A 17,772-nucleotide genomic window follows, 5' to 3' on the forward strand; every position below is an offset into this window, starting at 1 on the left:
CGCGTAGCCAGATTTTTTAACGAAAAATAAGCACCTTTTAAGTACTTTTAAGCACTCAAAAAATATTTTTAATCACTTACCAAAAAAAAAACATTACTAGGATCTGTGCATTATTAATAATTATTTTTTTCTATCGTTTAAAGTTCTTAATTGATAAACATAGAATCAATAAAATTCAAAAACTTTAGATAATCATGATAAATTAACTAGGTTTCTGCTAAATAGTGCAGAAAAAATTTGAAAATCATGCATTTTTTATAATTTAGAACAACAATTGACATGGCAAAGAAAAAATCTCTTCTTAAAAGATAGAAAATTAAGCACTTTTTACAAACCCTGAATAAAAAAGCACCTTTAATTGGCTTTTAAAATACGTAAATCAAAAATAAGCACATTTAAGCACTTTTTAAAAATGCTATGCACTCTGTTTATAGATTTGTTGTGAGAGTCATTGTATCCATAAGTTCTGTATAGTTCAATCATATCTAGAAAAATTCTCGCCATCATAACACTGATTTGGATACATCACTCATTTCCTATCTCAGAAAAAAATTAAATATAATCCCTTAAACATTTTTTGCTATTCGAAATTCCAGAAAAATAAAAAATTAAAAAAGTGTCACAGTAAATCAGCATTCACTTGTCAAGTACATGCTTAAACTCTGAGATCAAAATCTAACAAATTATAACAAAATTATGAAAGCTTTCATTGCACAATTTCAGTTAACCTCTCCTAATTTCTCAGTTGTGGTGGATCAACAGACCTATGCATCAAACTTTATCAAAATTGGAAATTTTGAGATAGGAACCAACGTAAAGTAAATATCAAGAACATTTCCTATACAATACTGAATTGTAATAACTTAATTATAAAAATAAGTCTATTATTTTTGATGAATTTATTTAAACAAATTCTTACTTTGATTTCAGTGTCCAAAAACTTTTCTTTTATCTTTAAATCATTCATTTCATGGTTGCAACTTAAAATGGTTTTACAAATATTGGCTATTTCATTTTCCAGTTTTTGATTTTTTGACTTCTCTCTTTGCAAAATAGCATCTAGCTCCTTTGTATAATGATCTGCATCAAAAGTTTCTTTAGCTAAGCTTTCAATGTCATCTTCAAGTTTTTTATTGGTGTCTCTGACCGTAATTATTCTAAAAAGGCAAAATATACCTAATATAACAACTAACAAATTAATCTGCAAGCTAGGGGTATAGTGGACAATTATTAAATAATTTTCTTGCTAGAAACCTATTTTTTGGTCTGTCGACTATATAAGATACCAATAGTACAAAGTTTAAAAATAAATACATGAATAGAATAAATTTATAAAAATGATACAGATATTATTTGAAATACTTTTCAATTAAAAGTTTCTAATGCTAAAAAATTTAAATATAATTTTAATTAAATTTTTTTAAAAATTTGATTATGAATGTTGTATAAAATGATTTCAAAAATATCCATTCATGCAAATCAAAAATAGTAAATAAAATTAAATATTTTTTATAAAATTTTATGCGAAGATGAAGATAAAAACCTTTCATGTTGTTTAGCTATATTTAAATGCTTATTTTTTAACATGCTTTCAAAGTTACACAATACATAAAATTGATGCACTTTTCAATGTACTTAGATTTAAATTTTGCATGGTATTCAGCAAATTAAAAAAAAAATTGCAAAAAATGCCTAATTAGATAGCAAATAAGTGATATTCTAAATCAAATTCTAGGAGGATTTACTTTTCAGACTTGCTATCCAATTGCTTTTTAAGTTGTTGCAGGCTATTCTGTGTCGTTTGCTTTTGAAGCAGAATATTGTTCAAAACATTTCTGACAGTTGATAACTAAAAAAAGAAAAGAAATACAAATTATAATTGCTCCAAACAATTTTCTTTGAGCCAGAAATAAACAATATTAATTTATTTTAGCATAAAAATTAGATTTTACTGTAATTATTTTCATAATACAAATTGATATCTGAGTATTCATTTTTAAGTTTATTGCCAAAAATTGCATGCTAATTTTGTTAGCATGCAATTTTTGATTTCTAAATTGTTAGATATTTAAAATATTTATGCATGTATAAATATTTTAAATATCTAACTACATATTTTTGTTAAATAAAGTTGCCAATTTTATTTACATAATCAGTACACTTTTTAAAAATATGCACAATACAATTGGCATTATAAACAGACAAAAACTCCTCCACATGAAATGTTTTGAAAATATATTTAATAATGAATACATGATAAAAGATACATCTATACTATTTTTCTTTTGGGAAAATTTGTGGAAGTATGCGAAACGAATGTAAGTTACAAACAAATGCACATTCTAAAAGCTTTTAAAACATTAAGCAATTACATTTAAATTATTCATCTGGAAGTGAAAAATTATGTCAAACTAAATTTACTATACAAATTAGAACATTTTCTAAGGCTTTCGAAACACTAGGCAATTTCATTGATATGATTATTCATTTGGAAACAAAGAACAATGAGCAATTAAATTGATATGCACGTTTAAACATTTATTAATTCTAAAAACATTAGAAGTAATATTTTTTTTAATTTCAATATATTCAGGAAGATACATATCATGTAAGTTAAACTAAGATTGACAAATAAAATTTGAACTCAGAATGCAACCATAAATCATAAAAGTAAGGTTTAGAAACCTACTTCAGCTTTTAAATCTTCTTCTCTTTCAATAGCAGTTTTCCTATCATTTCGCAATTTAGAGGCTATCACATCTTTTTCTTTAATTTTGCGCTCAATTTCATTGTTATGTGATATTTCAATAGTTAGAAGATCTTTTTGCTCCTTTAATGTATGTTTTAAAGCCACTTGCTCATCTTGCTGATTTTCTATATTCTGAAAAAGAATGTTTTACATGTTATTACTATGATGGTAGAATAAAGAAATTAATTAAAAATGTGTAAACAAATAGACAGAAGTATTATTTAGGAGTTGAACTCCTATATAATGAGAGCCTAGGAGCCAAGACAAATTGCTAGTAAAATCTGGTTGCTCGTAAAGCCCGAGTTAGCTGAAATCATAAAAAATAAAAGCTATAATTTATATAAAAATCAAACTAAAAATTAAAAAAAAAAACACACACACAACTTACTTTAGCTTTTTTTTATTACACTGATTAAAAAAAAAAAAGCTTTTTTTTAGATAAATTAATAAATTTCAATGAATAATTATAAATTAAGTACAACGCCCACAACACAAACTGTATTATCAGAAATTCCTCTTAAGTCTTGCAAAACTTGCAATTTCTTGGCAAACTTAGTGTTTTCAGATGTGAATAGCTGTGGTTTAATTGTTTCATCCCAATCACTGCTTTATTCTACATTTTATAAACCATTTAGTCAAGAACAGGCAATCAGACAAATGAGTAACAGTAGGTATCGAGTCTATTCAATGGTTTTTTTTCTTCAGCAACATCTATCATCATTCAAATCAATTTAGTGGAGTTTTTTTGTACTTAATACTTTCTGTTTAATGAAGTAAAATGTATCAATGGATTAACATTTTATGTCTACAAAAATATATCTTAATCAAGGTTCGAAAATTATATACCCCAATATGTTGAGGACATGTAAAAATTTCAATTGATATCTATTCTTTATCCTTATATGCTTGATCATGGACATGTAAATATTCAAACGGCGCAGGAAGAACCAATTAGGATATATACTATACTATGGCACCAAAGGGGAAAAAAATAGATTGGACCTAAATACTATTGAATTTAATTGCATCAATCAAGATTTATTAAACAAAATAAACTAATAATTTTTTATTTCCTTAGCCATGCTTATTTTTATTAAAAAAAAGTTTAGCTCAATAGCTGTGTATTAGAAAATAAATAATATAAAAATTTATAGCATCTTTTCAACTGAATTTGAATGAATTTGCTGATAGTACTTAATAATACAGATAATGGCATTTCTTTGTCAATAACAATGCTTTGCAATTCCTCCATTGTGTTTCCTTTTCAATAATACTTAACACTTCAAATTTATATTTAAAATAAAAGTGTTGATCTGATATAGATGTAATGCTTTTAATATTATTTGCTTTTGACAGATTAAAAACAAATACAGTCATATATTTTAATTATTATGCAAATGAAAAAAAATTAGGCAAGTATTTCATTCACAACCATATGCATCTTTTCTACTAACTTTCCAGGCAGGGGATGAAGGAATTTAAGATTTTTCAAATCTTGAGCTCTAAATATAACAAATTGCACATAAAACTTTTTAAAATGCTGAAAAAATTCAAGAAATAGAAATTTAAAGTTTAATTCTTGTTATGTTTTTATTTAAATTAGAGAAATCCTACTTCTAGATTATTTTAAAAACTAGGAATTCGAATGTTCATTTAAAATATTTACCGAAACTTACTTTTATCTGTAAGCATTGATAATCTGAATTTGATTGAGTCATAATTGATTGATACCCTTTCCTTGTTGCTTCAAAAGTTAACAACAGAAATTAGTCTGTTTCGAGTTTTGAGAAATTTAAATTTTAAATATGTTGTGTCATTTTTTCTTATAGGCTTGCAAACTATAGACACAGGAAAATGACAAATACAAGTGAACATAAAATATAAAATAACAACTTGAAAATGTATAAAAGTAATAGGCTTGAAATTAATTACTAAAAAATCAGTTCAATTAAAATAATTATGCACATAATCCAAAAATATTTACTATGAAAAAGAAAAATGAATAAACACATATGTGTATTTATTTAAAATACCCAAAATATTTTCTTTTAAAAGGCTTCCTTCTACTGAGTGCATACAATAATTTTTTAACGTTTGTACCAGATTGCTGTTCATTTTCTGTAAGTTCCAATGAATGCTGAAAGTTCCGCATTGCTTCAAAGGTTGTAGTCTTGCCTCAAACGTTGGAACTGGTTGCACTTGCTTTATACTGTCTACATTGGTATTACTTTGCATTTTTCAAATTCTTGAATCAACTATCCCATAAGCTTCTCAACATTTTCATCAACTGATGCATAAGCATCAAAAGTGCTATTTTAAACGTTACTCTAAACTGTGACAATGTTCTTCACCACTGGCATCAAGAGTTACTGTTTTACTTTTCAGAATGAAATCACTTCAGTATATTTTTTTAAAACGATTTTAGAATTTCTGAACAATATATGCGGGAATCTGCTACTTACAAAAACGATCCAAAAGGGTATTATTAACATTGTAAGAATAGAATTTGCAATAGAATCATTAAAACAAGACAATACACACAGAAATGAATGATCAAGTTTAACTGTATTACTCAATATACCAGAACATACTAAAGTTAAAATTTTCTGTTCGCACAGTAAGAAAGAAATGTTTTTAAATGAAAAAAGTGGCTTAAAATTTATTACAAGGTGAAAAGTTCATTTCATCAAAATAAATAATTTAATTAATGCATGAAAATTGCACAATATACAGACTAAGATAAAAATTAATGAGTTGTTGAAATTAAATTGGGCATTTTTCCTTTTATTACCTATATTACAATTATTTTTCCTAAAATGAAGTTATGCATGATTTTAAAATTCGATTGAATATTTGTTTTCAGTAAATTAAAAAAAATTTTTCCCAGCATTCTATGTTTGAATTTCTTTTGACAAAATTGTTTTATCTTATAATAAATACATCTTATTATAAATCCATCTTATAATAATAAATACATAATAATAATGAATATATAATAATAAATATCTTATAATAATGAATATCTTATAATAAATAAATATAGTTAGTATCAAAAAGTACTTTTTTCAAAATATGCTCTATAGGACCATCCTTGTAGGCTAATTTCTTTCATCAAGCATTACATCAAACATTACTCTAAGAATATAATTATATAAAAATAGTAATTTTGTACATTAAAACTTAAACATGCAAGTTTTATAATACTCTCTCCAATGTATTCTAGAAATGTGATATAAAATGAAAGGTTGTTAACTTAAATTTTACAAGTTTACAAGCAGATAGAATAGCTTGATACTTAATGAGATAGAGAAATTAATTTTCTTCTATAAACCTATCAAAAATCAATAATAATTGAAACTTTAAATGAATATGAAAATATTTATTGAAGTAAATATTCATTAATATAAATAATAGCTTGTATTTAACTCAACATTTCATAATAAAATGTTAAAATTTCAATTTTTAACAAGAATATCTCTAAGAATATAATTACATAAAAAGAGTAATTTTGAGCATTGAAACTTAAACATAGAAGTTATATAATATTCTCTCCAATGTATTCTAGAAATGAGATATAAAATAAAAGATTGTAAACTCAAATAATATAATTTTCATTTTTGCTTACTAAATATATTATATATTTTACCCAGACTCAATAGATAAGATTTCAAATGCACAAAATAGTTCTTAATAATGCTTTTCTTTATTGAGGCATTAGAAAGGTAATATGTATTTGTCAACTAATGGCTGTGGAAATATTCTCAAATCTAACAGTTTAGCATTCACTAGAGCATAGTAACACTTAACACTCTACTAGAATAAAGTATTTTACTAGTAAAAATACATTTCCTAAGATAATGTGATTATTTTATGATTACAAAACAAAATTTTATAAATTTCTAAACAAAACTTTAAAAAAAAAACTCTAAAAGAACAGTTTAAATTTAGCTAAAACAATTTAACATTTATAATGCATTAAGACACACTATCAGGATGCATTTTTTACTGAAACAAATAAACCCTAAAATAAGTGTTACTAAACTATCATTATAGGTGATATCACCAATATTATATTTATTATAGGTGATAACTTTCGATATTTTCATGTAGGTTAGATAAAAAAAGATTTTATAAAATGTTTAATTACCTCTGATAATTTATTGATTTCTTTACTTCTCAGCTGAATTTGATTAACTGCTTTTTCCCAGTTGTTGATTAGATTATTTCTTTCATCGTACGCACTTCGAAATTCTTCTTGAATTCGATCTAATTCAGACTACAAATAAATTGATTAAAATAAACATTAAACACACTTTAAAGTTAAAAAATAGATATTGATACATTTTAAAAATCATTTCTCGCATACATTTCATTTCAGAAAGTATTTAAGAAAATAAAACAAATTTTAGTCCAATACAGTAACAACACCTTATGTTCAGTGCACATTTCTATAAAATAAAACTGTTCAAAAAATTATAATCTACAATATGAAGTATGGGATTAATAAGAAAATATGAAACAATATATGGTATGCCCAGCGTTAAAAGTGAACAATGTTTTTCGAAAAAAAAAATGTTCCTTTTAAAAAAGCTTGTAATTTGAAGTATTTGATTAAAGTAAAATACGATTTAAGTTTTTCTCCTTCAAACTTTGAAATTTTTTATAACAATAATGTAAAGCAAGTAATCTTATTTTGAAAAAAAATTTTATCTGATAATTTTATTTTTTAAAGGAAAAAATTTTCAAACAATTCTTTAAGCTCCTTTTCGTTGAATACAAAGTAATACATAATTAGTATTCTTATTTCGTTTTTAAATTCTGACGAATATTTATTAAGCATGACAGTTTAAAATTGGATGTATGTCTCTTTTTATACAAATTTTAAAAAAAAGTCTTTGATAACCAAAATGTAAAGTTTTACAACTTCATAAATTTTTTTATCAAAATTTTAAAAAAAAGTCAAACTGAATTTATTAATGTAGGTTTAAATTTAGTTATTTGCTTTTTTTATATTTTTTATGCAAAAAAAGAACTTAAAGTATTTTTAAAAATTTTATACGTAATAAAAAAGTCATCAAAAATACTTTTTTTCCTCCAAATAACATAAAATAATTAATTTACAATATTTTAATTGAAAGTACTTAATGTTTTAAAAATGTTAAATGCATTTTTGCTCTTATCAAAAAGAGTTTTTAAAGCACACAAATTAACCTTTATTGAAAAAGTTTATATTATTTTGATTATGAGATTGAAAATTTTTTATAGATCCTTATAGAAACATAATGAAATTAGTTGTATAATTTAATTCACATAAAACATTAAATTTTATAAGCTTGCTTGACACAAAGGCAAAAATTAGCAAGTTTCTACAAATGTTTGATAGAGAAAAATTTTCTAAGGAAAGAAAATAGAATAAAATATTCTAATCAATGACAAAAATTTTCATGGAATGAAATATTACTTATTTTAATTATGATAAAAAATTAATAGCATTTTCAATTAAATAAATAAATAAAAATTAATACATTAAAGTAAAAAACTAATTAAGTAGATTAGAGGATAAACTTTTGTGCAATTTGAAAAATTTAACAACAGGACTTAGAGAAAAATCAATCTTAAATTAAATTCTAATGAAGGTTACACTTTACAAATAGGATAGATAAAATTGTTATGAGACGTATGAAATTTTGTTCATCTTATATTTCAGATCTTAAAGAATAAATTGATAAATAAACATTTCATTTAATGTCTTAGAGTACTATTACACATTTAGATATTATTAATGTTGGATATCACACTAATAATAATGAAATTTCATTGTTCTAATGGAATTTTATGTCAAGAGAATTAAGTTTAAAATTTTCAACAAATACTTTAAAATTTTTAAATATTTCTTTAATGGTTCAGTTTAAAATTTCTTAAAACATACAAGGATTATCAAAATGTTTGAAGAAATTTTCATGTAGAGTATAAAGCATCATCAGCAGTATAAAGGAATTTTTACTCTTGTTAAGGAGTAGGGATTTTTCACTCTTATTAGATTCATGAACGTGCAACTGATTGTTTAATTTACCAAACCAATGGGCCCACTCAAGTTCTCTGTAATGGTATAATTCCAAGCACTGGAGTTTGTGTGTTTGTTACAAATTGTCTGTTACTGTCTTTAACAAAAATTAGAAGGCAAAAAAAAGTAGGGTCTGGGCAAAATCCCTTGTTGGGTTGGTTCTACTACATTAAAGTTCAAGTGCGTATTTTTATGTTGTTAATGTTTTGAGATTCTCCGGATTATAAATCTTTGGTTAACAGTTCTTTTTTCTCACACAAACCACATTAATGAATCAGTTTTTATATTCTTCCCATAGTGGCAGAAAAAGCAATGTTTAAGAGATTTTCTAAAATAATGCAAGGGTGTGAAGCTGTTGATTTATAAGTTAAGATAAAGAATTATTTCTAACAATTTTGAAGTGCAGAATTATTAAAATTTCCATAGGAAAAATGAATCTCTATTAAATCTGGAATCAAGTTAAGGTTGATATTTACTTAAAATATTTCAATAAAAATTACAGAACATCTGACTAGAAAAATTTTAAAATTAAAATTTACTTGGACAATAAGGACTTCAGTGTTTACATCCTCAAGAGCACATTTCTTTTCATAGGCTTCTTTGCTCAATCTCTCAACAAGCAAACCAAGTTCCTAAAATGTAGAGAAACTTTTGTTAACTATTTTTTTTACGAAAAAAATGATGGTTTAATATCAAATGTTGATAATATAAAATAATATAATAATATGAAATTTAAATATTAAATTATATAATATAAAATTTAAATATTAAATTATATAATATAAAATTTAAATATTAAATTATATAATATAAAATTTAAATATTAAATTATAATGTTGTGATATAATAATGTTACATAATATGTCCATAATATATTTAAATATCTGTCATATGTAATATGTTTAAAAATTTTCAAAAATTGAACAATAACAATCATAGAATACATTTAATTATTAATCTATAGTGTACTTCCTTGAAGTAAAGAAAAAAAAAAACACAAAGTAATTTTAAAGTCTTTTTGAAATGAACCTTGTAATTTTCATGATATTTTAAGAAATATTTCTAAAGAAATACCTTCATCAACAATTGTTTATTAATTCTGAAAAATTTTCAATTTTTGAGAAAAGTGGCCACATGTTTTAAATAGTAGCCACTGTTAAAAATTCTACAATTGGCCAATTGCCAGTAGTAAAATTTCCAAATCTTGCCTTATAATATAATAGGTAAACGTTTAACATGGTAAAACGTTTTCTACTGCTTGTGGAAACAGAACAGCATTTTAAAAGCATACTATAATGTACTTAATTTAAAAGAGGAAGAATCAAAGCTAGAAGGTAGTTAAAAATGTAAACTTATGTTACAAAGAAACATACTGTAATTTTACTGTCATCTTCACTAGTGTACTTCATTAACGCCATATTATCTTTTTCCATCTCTGCAGATTTTTCCAGATATTGCATTAATTTTTCTTCATCCCACTGAATTGCAGATTTCAATTTTTCTCCTTTTTCTCTTTGCTGAGAAATAGCCATCTAAAAATTGAAACAGCTTCTTCAAATAAAAAAACAATGGGTGAATTTTTAATGCATCTTTTGTTAAAGAACAAAACTAATAAGTCTAATTAACATATTTGACATCAATGTATTGTCAGGATGAGCAAGAAAAATAAATAAATAAATAAAACTTTATACACAATTTAAGACTTAAAAAAGTTAAAACTTAAAAACAATCTGAGAATTAAAATTAATAAGGTAATTTTAGATTCATAACTATTTTTGCAAAACTATCCATAAATAATAAAGATTAAAATAAATGTCAAATTTGCTGCTTTTTCTCTGAATAAAGAAGACAAAATAATCTTCAAAATATTTATTTATAATTTTTTATCGTTAATTAATAAAAAAATTTATAAGTACAACAAATTTACATGTAAGAAATTATTTTCCATAAAGAGTGTACCATATGAACTCTATTGTAGTAGGTATTTATATCTATTCATTTTGTGCCATTAATAAGTTGAAGTTATTTAAAGTAATAAAAGCTAACCTACTTCTCTTTTTTTCTGTCGGCCTCTTAAAGATTTTATTTCATTGTTGACAGCTTTCATTTCTTGCTCTAAGCGACTACACTCACGATCTATGAGTTTTTCAGAATGAATTTCCATTTCTAGCTCATGTTCTCTTGTTTTAAAAAGTTGCTAAATATAATTAACATGGATATCAATAAAATAGAAATTGAATTCAAATGCATGTAATATTTAATAAAATGAATTAAATACAATTGAGTTAAAAAAATAAAAGATACTTTTTCATTTCAACTGAGCAAACAATAAAGTCATCATCACAAAGTCAATAGGTGCAAGTAAATAATTTTTTTTTTTCTTTGTTGAAAAAATGATGACTATTTTTTTAAAAAAAAAATAAACAAATGAAATAGCTGAATTTACTGATGCCAGCGAAATGGGAAAGTATGTATCAAAAATAATATATTTAAACACATATAAGATTCCACGAACATCTTATATTTGTTTAAACTGAGGATATTTCTGTATCGGTGTCTGTTCGTACTAACTACACCACCAAGATACCAAAGGGATTTTAAACGTAAATATAAACAGGCAACTTTTAAATTTAAATATGTATATAGATATATTTCTTGATACTTGTGAGTGGCTACAAGTTTTCTCCTTTTCGGCCTGCTATTTTTTTGGTTAAGGTGAAGAAGAGACACGATGTTTTAGCGATAATTTTTCATCACTTTAGCTGAAATCCCACTTCTGGTTACCATGATATTCTTTGTAGACTTTGCTTTCAATGACGTCACCTCTAGGTTAAAAAAAACTTATGTTTACTGTTACATGATTTGTTCTTGGTTTATTTTCATGTATATTTTCTTTTCAAATAGCCAAATATAAGAGGGACCGCAATTGTAAACAATTACCTTTTTTCTTTAACTTTACAAAAGTCCCTGCCTGAAAGCCAACAAAACTTTAGCGTTTATTTTGGCCTAGATACCGATAAGGATATTTTATCTATAAACTTTTTAAATAAAAAAATTGTTAAGAATTAAATTTAAGAGAGTTTATAATTTTGCATCGAAATGAAAAATACATACCTGTTTATAGCTAAGAGTTTGATGCAAATCATTTATATGATCCCTCATCTTTTTACCTTTATTAATATTGTTTTCCAAAATAACTTTAAGTTTCTCTACCTCGATTTTCTTCAGTTTTAGCTGAAAAATAAATAAATACTTAATTTAACTTTTGAAAAATAATTTAATTTACAAAAATGACTCACAACAAATAAATACCGATTCTTCAAGTTGTTTATTTTCTTCATTAGCGATAGGAAGTTCTGGCTTAGTTCGCCATAACATATCATATCCAGCTAAATCTACAGTATTTTCAAACATTTTAACAAATTTAATTCGTTTTAAAATGCTGTTTTAATTGCTATTTCAAATCAAAGATCACTTACAAAAGAAAAAAAATTAAAAAGCATTCCTGTTTGCCTCTTTCGTTGTTGTCATGGTAACGAAAAATGATGATTGCCAGAGGGAATATTTCTCTAATTAAACAGTTTGATAGTATGTAAAATAAAAAAATAATTAATACTAGTTAAAAATTCTTTCAGTTTACAATTTGTATTCTAATAAGCAATTTACACTCTTTAGATTAAAAATAAAGATAAAAAGTTAATTCAAAGACTGTTGCTTTTACTTTAAAATTTAAATTAAAAAAATGGCAGCATTGTCTAATAGCTGTCGTCTGCCGCATGTTTATATTTTTTTCTTAAATGCCAAAAATAAACAACCCGAAATTCACAATAAATTAGTTATATTTAAGTTTTATATTAATCTTTTTTTTTCATGTAAAATCATTTCTGAAATACAATTTTAATTCTGGGTTTTTATTTAATTTATAACATTATAAATATCCAGCTCATAATAAGCAAAGGAATCGTATATAATTTTATCGAATTATTTCAGTAAGCAATTTTTTATCTAAGATTAGATTTATTGATTTGCTTAAAAAGTTTGCTTTCAGATGTGCAAAGTTTTTTTAACTACTACAATTTTATTTACCTATCTTTACTTTTTTTTTGCATTTAATTTGAATACCGAATGTAGTTTTTGTATCTATACTATTCGTGAGTGATTTAACTTCTTTCCTAGATCTCTTCCCTTTAAAAAAAGATATTTTCTTGTTGTTTTAAAATATTTTTTCCCTAATTATCTTTATAGTAATAAGTTAAAGTAATTTATACTTTGTGTTTAAACAATTTTGTATTCTTAATTCTTCATTAAAGTACTGGCTTATTTCGCTGTTTTATTTAGTTTTAATTTTTTTAGGGGATGCATCCTTTTTGCGATCTATCGCCTCAATTACAATCGCCAAAGTGCGTAATGGATTTTAAACTTGCAAACATATTATTAAATTGGAAATGTATATATATTTTTCTATGTTAAAAAAATAAATGAACGTATCTATTCATTGGAGCCTGTCTAAAATATTCATCAGAAAAGCTCAGTGCTTTCTTCAAAAGGAAATAACTGGATAGTTTAATTTTATTATAAACTTAATTTTTCAATAAAAATTTTGTAGTTAATTTGGATATTCATCTTAATGTAGGGGGGGGGGGCAGTATTTGCTTCTCAACTGCCTTCATACTTCATATATGATAAACATAATCATCACTAGAATATTATTTTCATTACACGTGTCTCCTTATTTTTTTATTTGATGGCTAACTATTGAAATCAATATTCAATGTTATCTATGAAGTCAAAAGCTATTGTACTTCCAGGGGTCTGTCAAGCCAAATTTACTACCGTTTAGCGGTACCTTCACAAATTCAACTTTAGGAAAAACGGTGGTACATTTTCTTAAAATTTTATTTTTGTGTTTCGTAAAAAAGATAAATCCATATTTTTACCATATTTTTGTGCTGATATTTTATTATAATTTTTAATTTTCACAAATTATGTTTAAATTTTCACAAAATAGGTACCTCTCAGAAAAACCTAGACAGACCCTTGACTTGATTTCATTTTTATCTAGCCCTGTCTACAAACTGTAGGCAAAAGCAATCTACTGCAGGTATGCATTTTAAATCAAAATTGGTGTTCAGAATAAAGTGAAAAAAAGTTAAATTTGTCTAGTTAATCTTTTAGTCTTTTTGTATTACTATTTTAACATTAATGTGTACTTGCTTATAATGACAATACCATATGCTATAATTAGAATACCATACGCTATTTTGAATTGTCATTAAAACAGACTTTTGTGTATCTTTTCCATAGGGTTAATGAAAGATTTCTGCATAGAAAGATTTCTGCATGTTTTGAGTTTTACGAATAATTATTTGCAGTTTAGTGAAAAACAAAATGGAGTTTCATGAAAATATTTTTGCCAAAAACTAAGGTCCTATAACTATGAAAGAAATATTTTTTAGAAATGTATAATGTAAAAATTGCATTAATAAAAAAATATACCAACTTTTAAATAATGAAAAATTAAAGGAATAATAAAGTAGTCTTAAAACAAAGGTTTACAAAATTATGTCTTTTGAACAGGCCCGGACTGGCCAGTAGGCAGACCGGGCAAATGCCCGGTGGGCTGGTCTGACCTGAGGGCCGGTTGGACTGAACCAGCAGAGAAATTTTTTTTTTATACATTGCATGAATTTCAAATAATATTGAGCAAATAATAATAATAATATTAAATAACATATATATGATATATGTAGTAATAATATTGTTTTAATGTACAGGGTGATTCAGATCATGCGTGCCACCCATTTTTTTCGTGAATGGAGCAAATAATCGATTTGAAATAAAAAATTCAATAACTAAATCGACCCCAATGAATTCGATAGTGATATTGTTAATTCCCGGTAGTAGCTGGAAGTACCGGAATTTGAACACAGTTTTGATTTTTTAAATGGAAACCTATATCTTATTTGGCATCATTGGAGAGGGAGGGTTTTCGAAAAAAAGTAACTTTTACTTGAAATTTTTTTTATATCTCTTACTGTTCTCAAGATAATAGACACGAAAAAATTCCGATTATTTACTTCAATTTATCATTTTTATCAAAAATAATTCACCTAAATTATCAAAATCGCTTCAATTTTTATAAAACATGGGAAGAAAAGCACAAATGTGTTTTAATGAAGGTAAAAGACATTATGACGGAAATTTTTTTTTTTAGTAAATATGTCAAAATCTATTTCATATGTATTTTTTCTTATCTATTATCTTGAAAATAGTAGGAGATATTAAAAAATATTTCAAGTTAAAATTGCTTCTTTTCAAAAACTCTCTCCAATGATGCCAAATAAGATATAGGTTTTTATTTAAAAAAATATATGAAATATCGTGTATATGAAAGACTTCTCGCTGTTGTAGAGTGCAAATCTTCAACCGGACAGAATGTGTTTTCTTTAGTGGATTCAGTTTTAAAGTCTTGTAATATAGATATAACAAAGTGCATCGGTAATTCAACTGACGGGGCTGAAAATATACAAGGTGAATATAAAGGATTTTCTTCATGACTTTCTAAAGAGTCCCGTGGTCAAATTCATGTTTGGTGTTATGCACATGTCTTGAATTTAGTTTTAGGAGATACCGCGAAGGTACTAATTGAAAGTGCATCGTTTTTCAGCCTACTAAATAGCGTCGCAGTATTTTTCCGTGAATCATACCAACGCATGAACATCTGTGAACAAAGTAACGAGCACGGAAATAAAAAAAGGCTCGCAACTATTGGAGAAACACGTTGGTGGTTCAAAGATTCTGCATTAAAGAAAATTTTTGGTTAATTTTCAAACTCAGATTCAACTATTAAGCCGTTTATATGTCACATTGATTACAAGTTTAGAAACTATACAACAAAATTCAAATTTCAAGCCAGATATCCGTGCAAAGGCAAAAATATTTTTAGAATCATTTTGCAAATATGAAACAGCAATCGCCGCCAAAATATTCTCATGAATATTTGAATTAACTACACCGCTCGCCCAATATTTGCAAACCTCTGGTTTAGACATCTTAAAAGATTTGGAATGGTATCACAAACGTGTTGAGAACTAAAAAAAATAGTGAGAGATTTTGAAGATGTACAAAAAGTTACAGATGATTTCATTACTCGCGCAAATAAGGAACTTGAAGAAACTGAAATTCAAACAAAGTTTCCATAAAAAAGATTGAAGAAAAGAAAATTGATGCCCAGTGAGATAGCGTCGAATGAAACAGTTTTTGATGATGAAGCCACTGCATTTAAGGTAAACGTCCATAACATTATTTTCAGCACAGTTGTAGCGTCAATGGAACGCCGATTTCCAGGAAATAGAAAATTGTATGCCGATTTTTCCTATCTAGATCCGAAACGTTTCCCTGAAAAACGTTTTAACAAGCTTCAATCTGGCGAACTAAATGAGTTAAGCAAACTCTTGCTAAAATTTGACGAAACAGCTATAGGTGAAAATTTGCGGATTGAACTAAGAAATTTAGCTTTATATTGGGAAAAACTGAAAAATTCAGACTTAGAAGATTATAAAATAATCACAGAAGATCATTCAAATGAAAATAATAACGATTTACTTTGGAAACACAAGAAGTAAGTCTAAAATGTGAGACACTAGTGCGTGCAAAAATTGTGTTATTTGTTGCTACAAGATGTTACAGAGATTCAATTTATTGACCAATTCTTACAATTTAATTAGTCTAGCATTAAAATTTTTACAAACATTGTCAAAAAGTCAGGTGGCTTGTGTAAGATCATTCTCCACATTAAAAGTAATTAAAAATCGAATGAGGAGTACTTTATCTTCGGATAATTTGAATGCTCTCATGGTAATGGCAATAGAAAAAGATCCATTAATGGAATTAGATAGCCACGACATAATCGATAAAGTGGCAAAAAATAGTGAGCCTCTTCAAAAGTTAAATTAAAATTTAATTTAATGACTTTTGAAGAAGCAATAAATCTATTTTTGAAAAAATGTTTATATAAATCATTTATGTATGTGCAGTATAATAGATATTTTTATTTACTCTTCATCTTTCACCTTTTTGATTTTATCAACCTATGTTTCCTCATAAGAACCATGTATTTTAAACTCAAATATATTCTATAAAGGATTATTAAGCAATTTATACTTTCTTACTTCGATAAATTAACTTATGTTCATGAGAATTTATAAGTAAAAAATGCCTAAAAATGATACACTAGGAGCCGCGTACGCTTCGCGCACGCGGTGTTTATGTGAAGAAGAGGGCCGATATCTCTAAAATGCCTGGGCCGGTTTTAGATCCCAGTCCGGGCCTGCTTTTGAATGTGTTTCCACCAACAATTCATTTTAAAAAAAAAACATATTTTTAAAAAATGAAAGTAGTACTATTATTTCATAAATAAAATTAGAAAACATTCTAAGCATTTTTTGTGTTGTGAAAATACAAACAAAGTATGATATTAATTATTCAATTTAAGAGATTATATATTTCGAATTGTACCTATATTAGATTGAAGTTATAATTTTGTGAAGGGTCCTTTTTCAAAGTTTGTAACTTTGTAAAAGGTACTTTTTAGAGATTTGAATTTTCGTGAAGGATCTCTAATTGGACTAATGATAAATATTTCATTTATTACAGAGAACTGAATCCTGAAGCGTTGCAACTATGCCTCCTAGGAGTAGACAGAGAGGTTCTAATAAGGACAGGGAAAAACCTCGTGATGCCAAACCACCACAAGTCATTTCTTCTTCCTCCATGAATGTGTATGTTGTACATTTACTTTATTACTTATTAGCAGGTTGACATTTTGTCAGGCAGAAACCTATTTCTTTCAAACTGATTGAAAAGAGTCAACAAAAAGAAATTCAGGGGATAGAGCGCTCACCTCTCAATGAGGTGACCTGGGTTCTAATCCCAGTGATGACTGATTGATACCAATTTC

The 17,772-nt window shown here is 25.8% G+C and overlaps 2 protein-coding genes across 7 annotated transcripts in view; one reads left to right on the plus strand and one right to left on the minus strand.

Moving 5' to 3' along the window:
* Nucleotides 1-12,369, minus strand: part of LOC107446995 (coiled-coil domain-containing protein 39) — a 30,586-nt gene extending 18,217 nt beyond the window's left edge. The window contains exons 1-9 of one of the 3 annotated variants that reach the window (XM_016061790.4): nt 12,126-12,369; nt 11,928-12,047; nt 10,864-11,010; nt 10,187-10,345; nt 9,353-9,445; nt 6,897-7,025; nt 2,690-2,881; nt 1,746-1,849; nt 920-1,157 (exon numbers count right to left, since the gene is read on the minus strand). In XM_016061790.4, coding sequence (XP_015917276.3) covers nt 920-1,157; nt 1,746-1,849; nt 2,690-2,881; nt 6,897-7,025; nt 9,353-9,445; nt 10,187-10,345; nt 10,864-11,010; nt 11,928-12,047; nt 12,126-12,227 — 1,284 coding nt within the window. In that variant the 5' untranslated portion in view covers nt 12,228-12,369. Of the gene's footprint in view, nt 1-919; nt 1,158-1,745; nt 1,850-2,689; nt 2,882-6,896; nt 7,026-9,352; nt 9,446-10,186; nt 10,346-10,863; nt 11,011-11,117; nt 11,235-11,927; nt 12,048-12,112 lie in introns of those variants that run through there. The other 2 variants (XM_087158927.1, XM_087158928.1) reach the window with 2 other exon arrangements.
* Nucleotides 11,537-17,772, plus strand: part of Alg9 (alpha-1,2-mannosyltransferase Alg9) — a 32,510-nt gene continuing 26,274 nt past the window's right edge. Inside the window, exons 1-3 of one of the 4 annotated variants that reach the window (XM_043045434.3) lie at nt 12,675-12,802; nt 13,822-13,914; nt 17,469-17,593. In XM_043045434.3, the coding sequence (XP_042901368.1) occupies nt 17,496-17,593 (98 nt within the window). In that variant the 5' untranslated portion in view covers nt 12,675-12,802; nt 13,822-13,914; nt 17,469-17,495. Of the gene's footprint in view, nt 11,643-12,544; nt 12,803-12,864; nt 12,965-13,821; nt 13,915-17,468; nt 17,594-17,772 lie in introns of those variants that run through there. The other 3 variants (XM_043045436.3, XM_043045432.3, XM_087158929.1) reach the window with 3 other exon arrangements.

Source organism: Parasteatoda tepidariorum, chromosome 3 (genome assembly GCF_982258835.1).
Source record: "Parasteatoda tepidariorum strain Cologne lab strain chromosome 3, Ptep-v5.0, whole genome shotgun sequence".
NCBI lineage: Eukaryota > Metazoa > Arthropoda > Arachnida > Araneae > Theridiidae > Parasteatoda > Parasteatoda tepidariorum.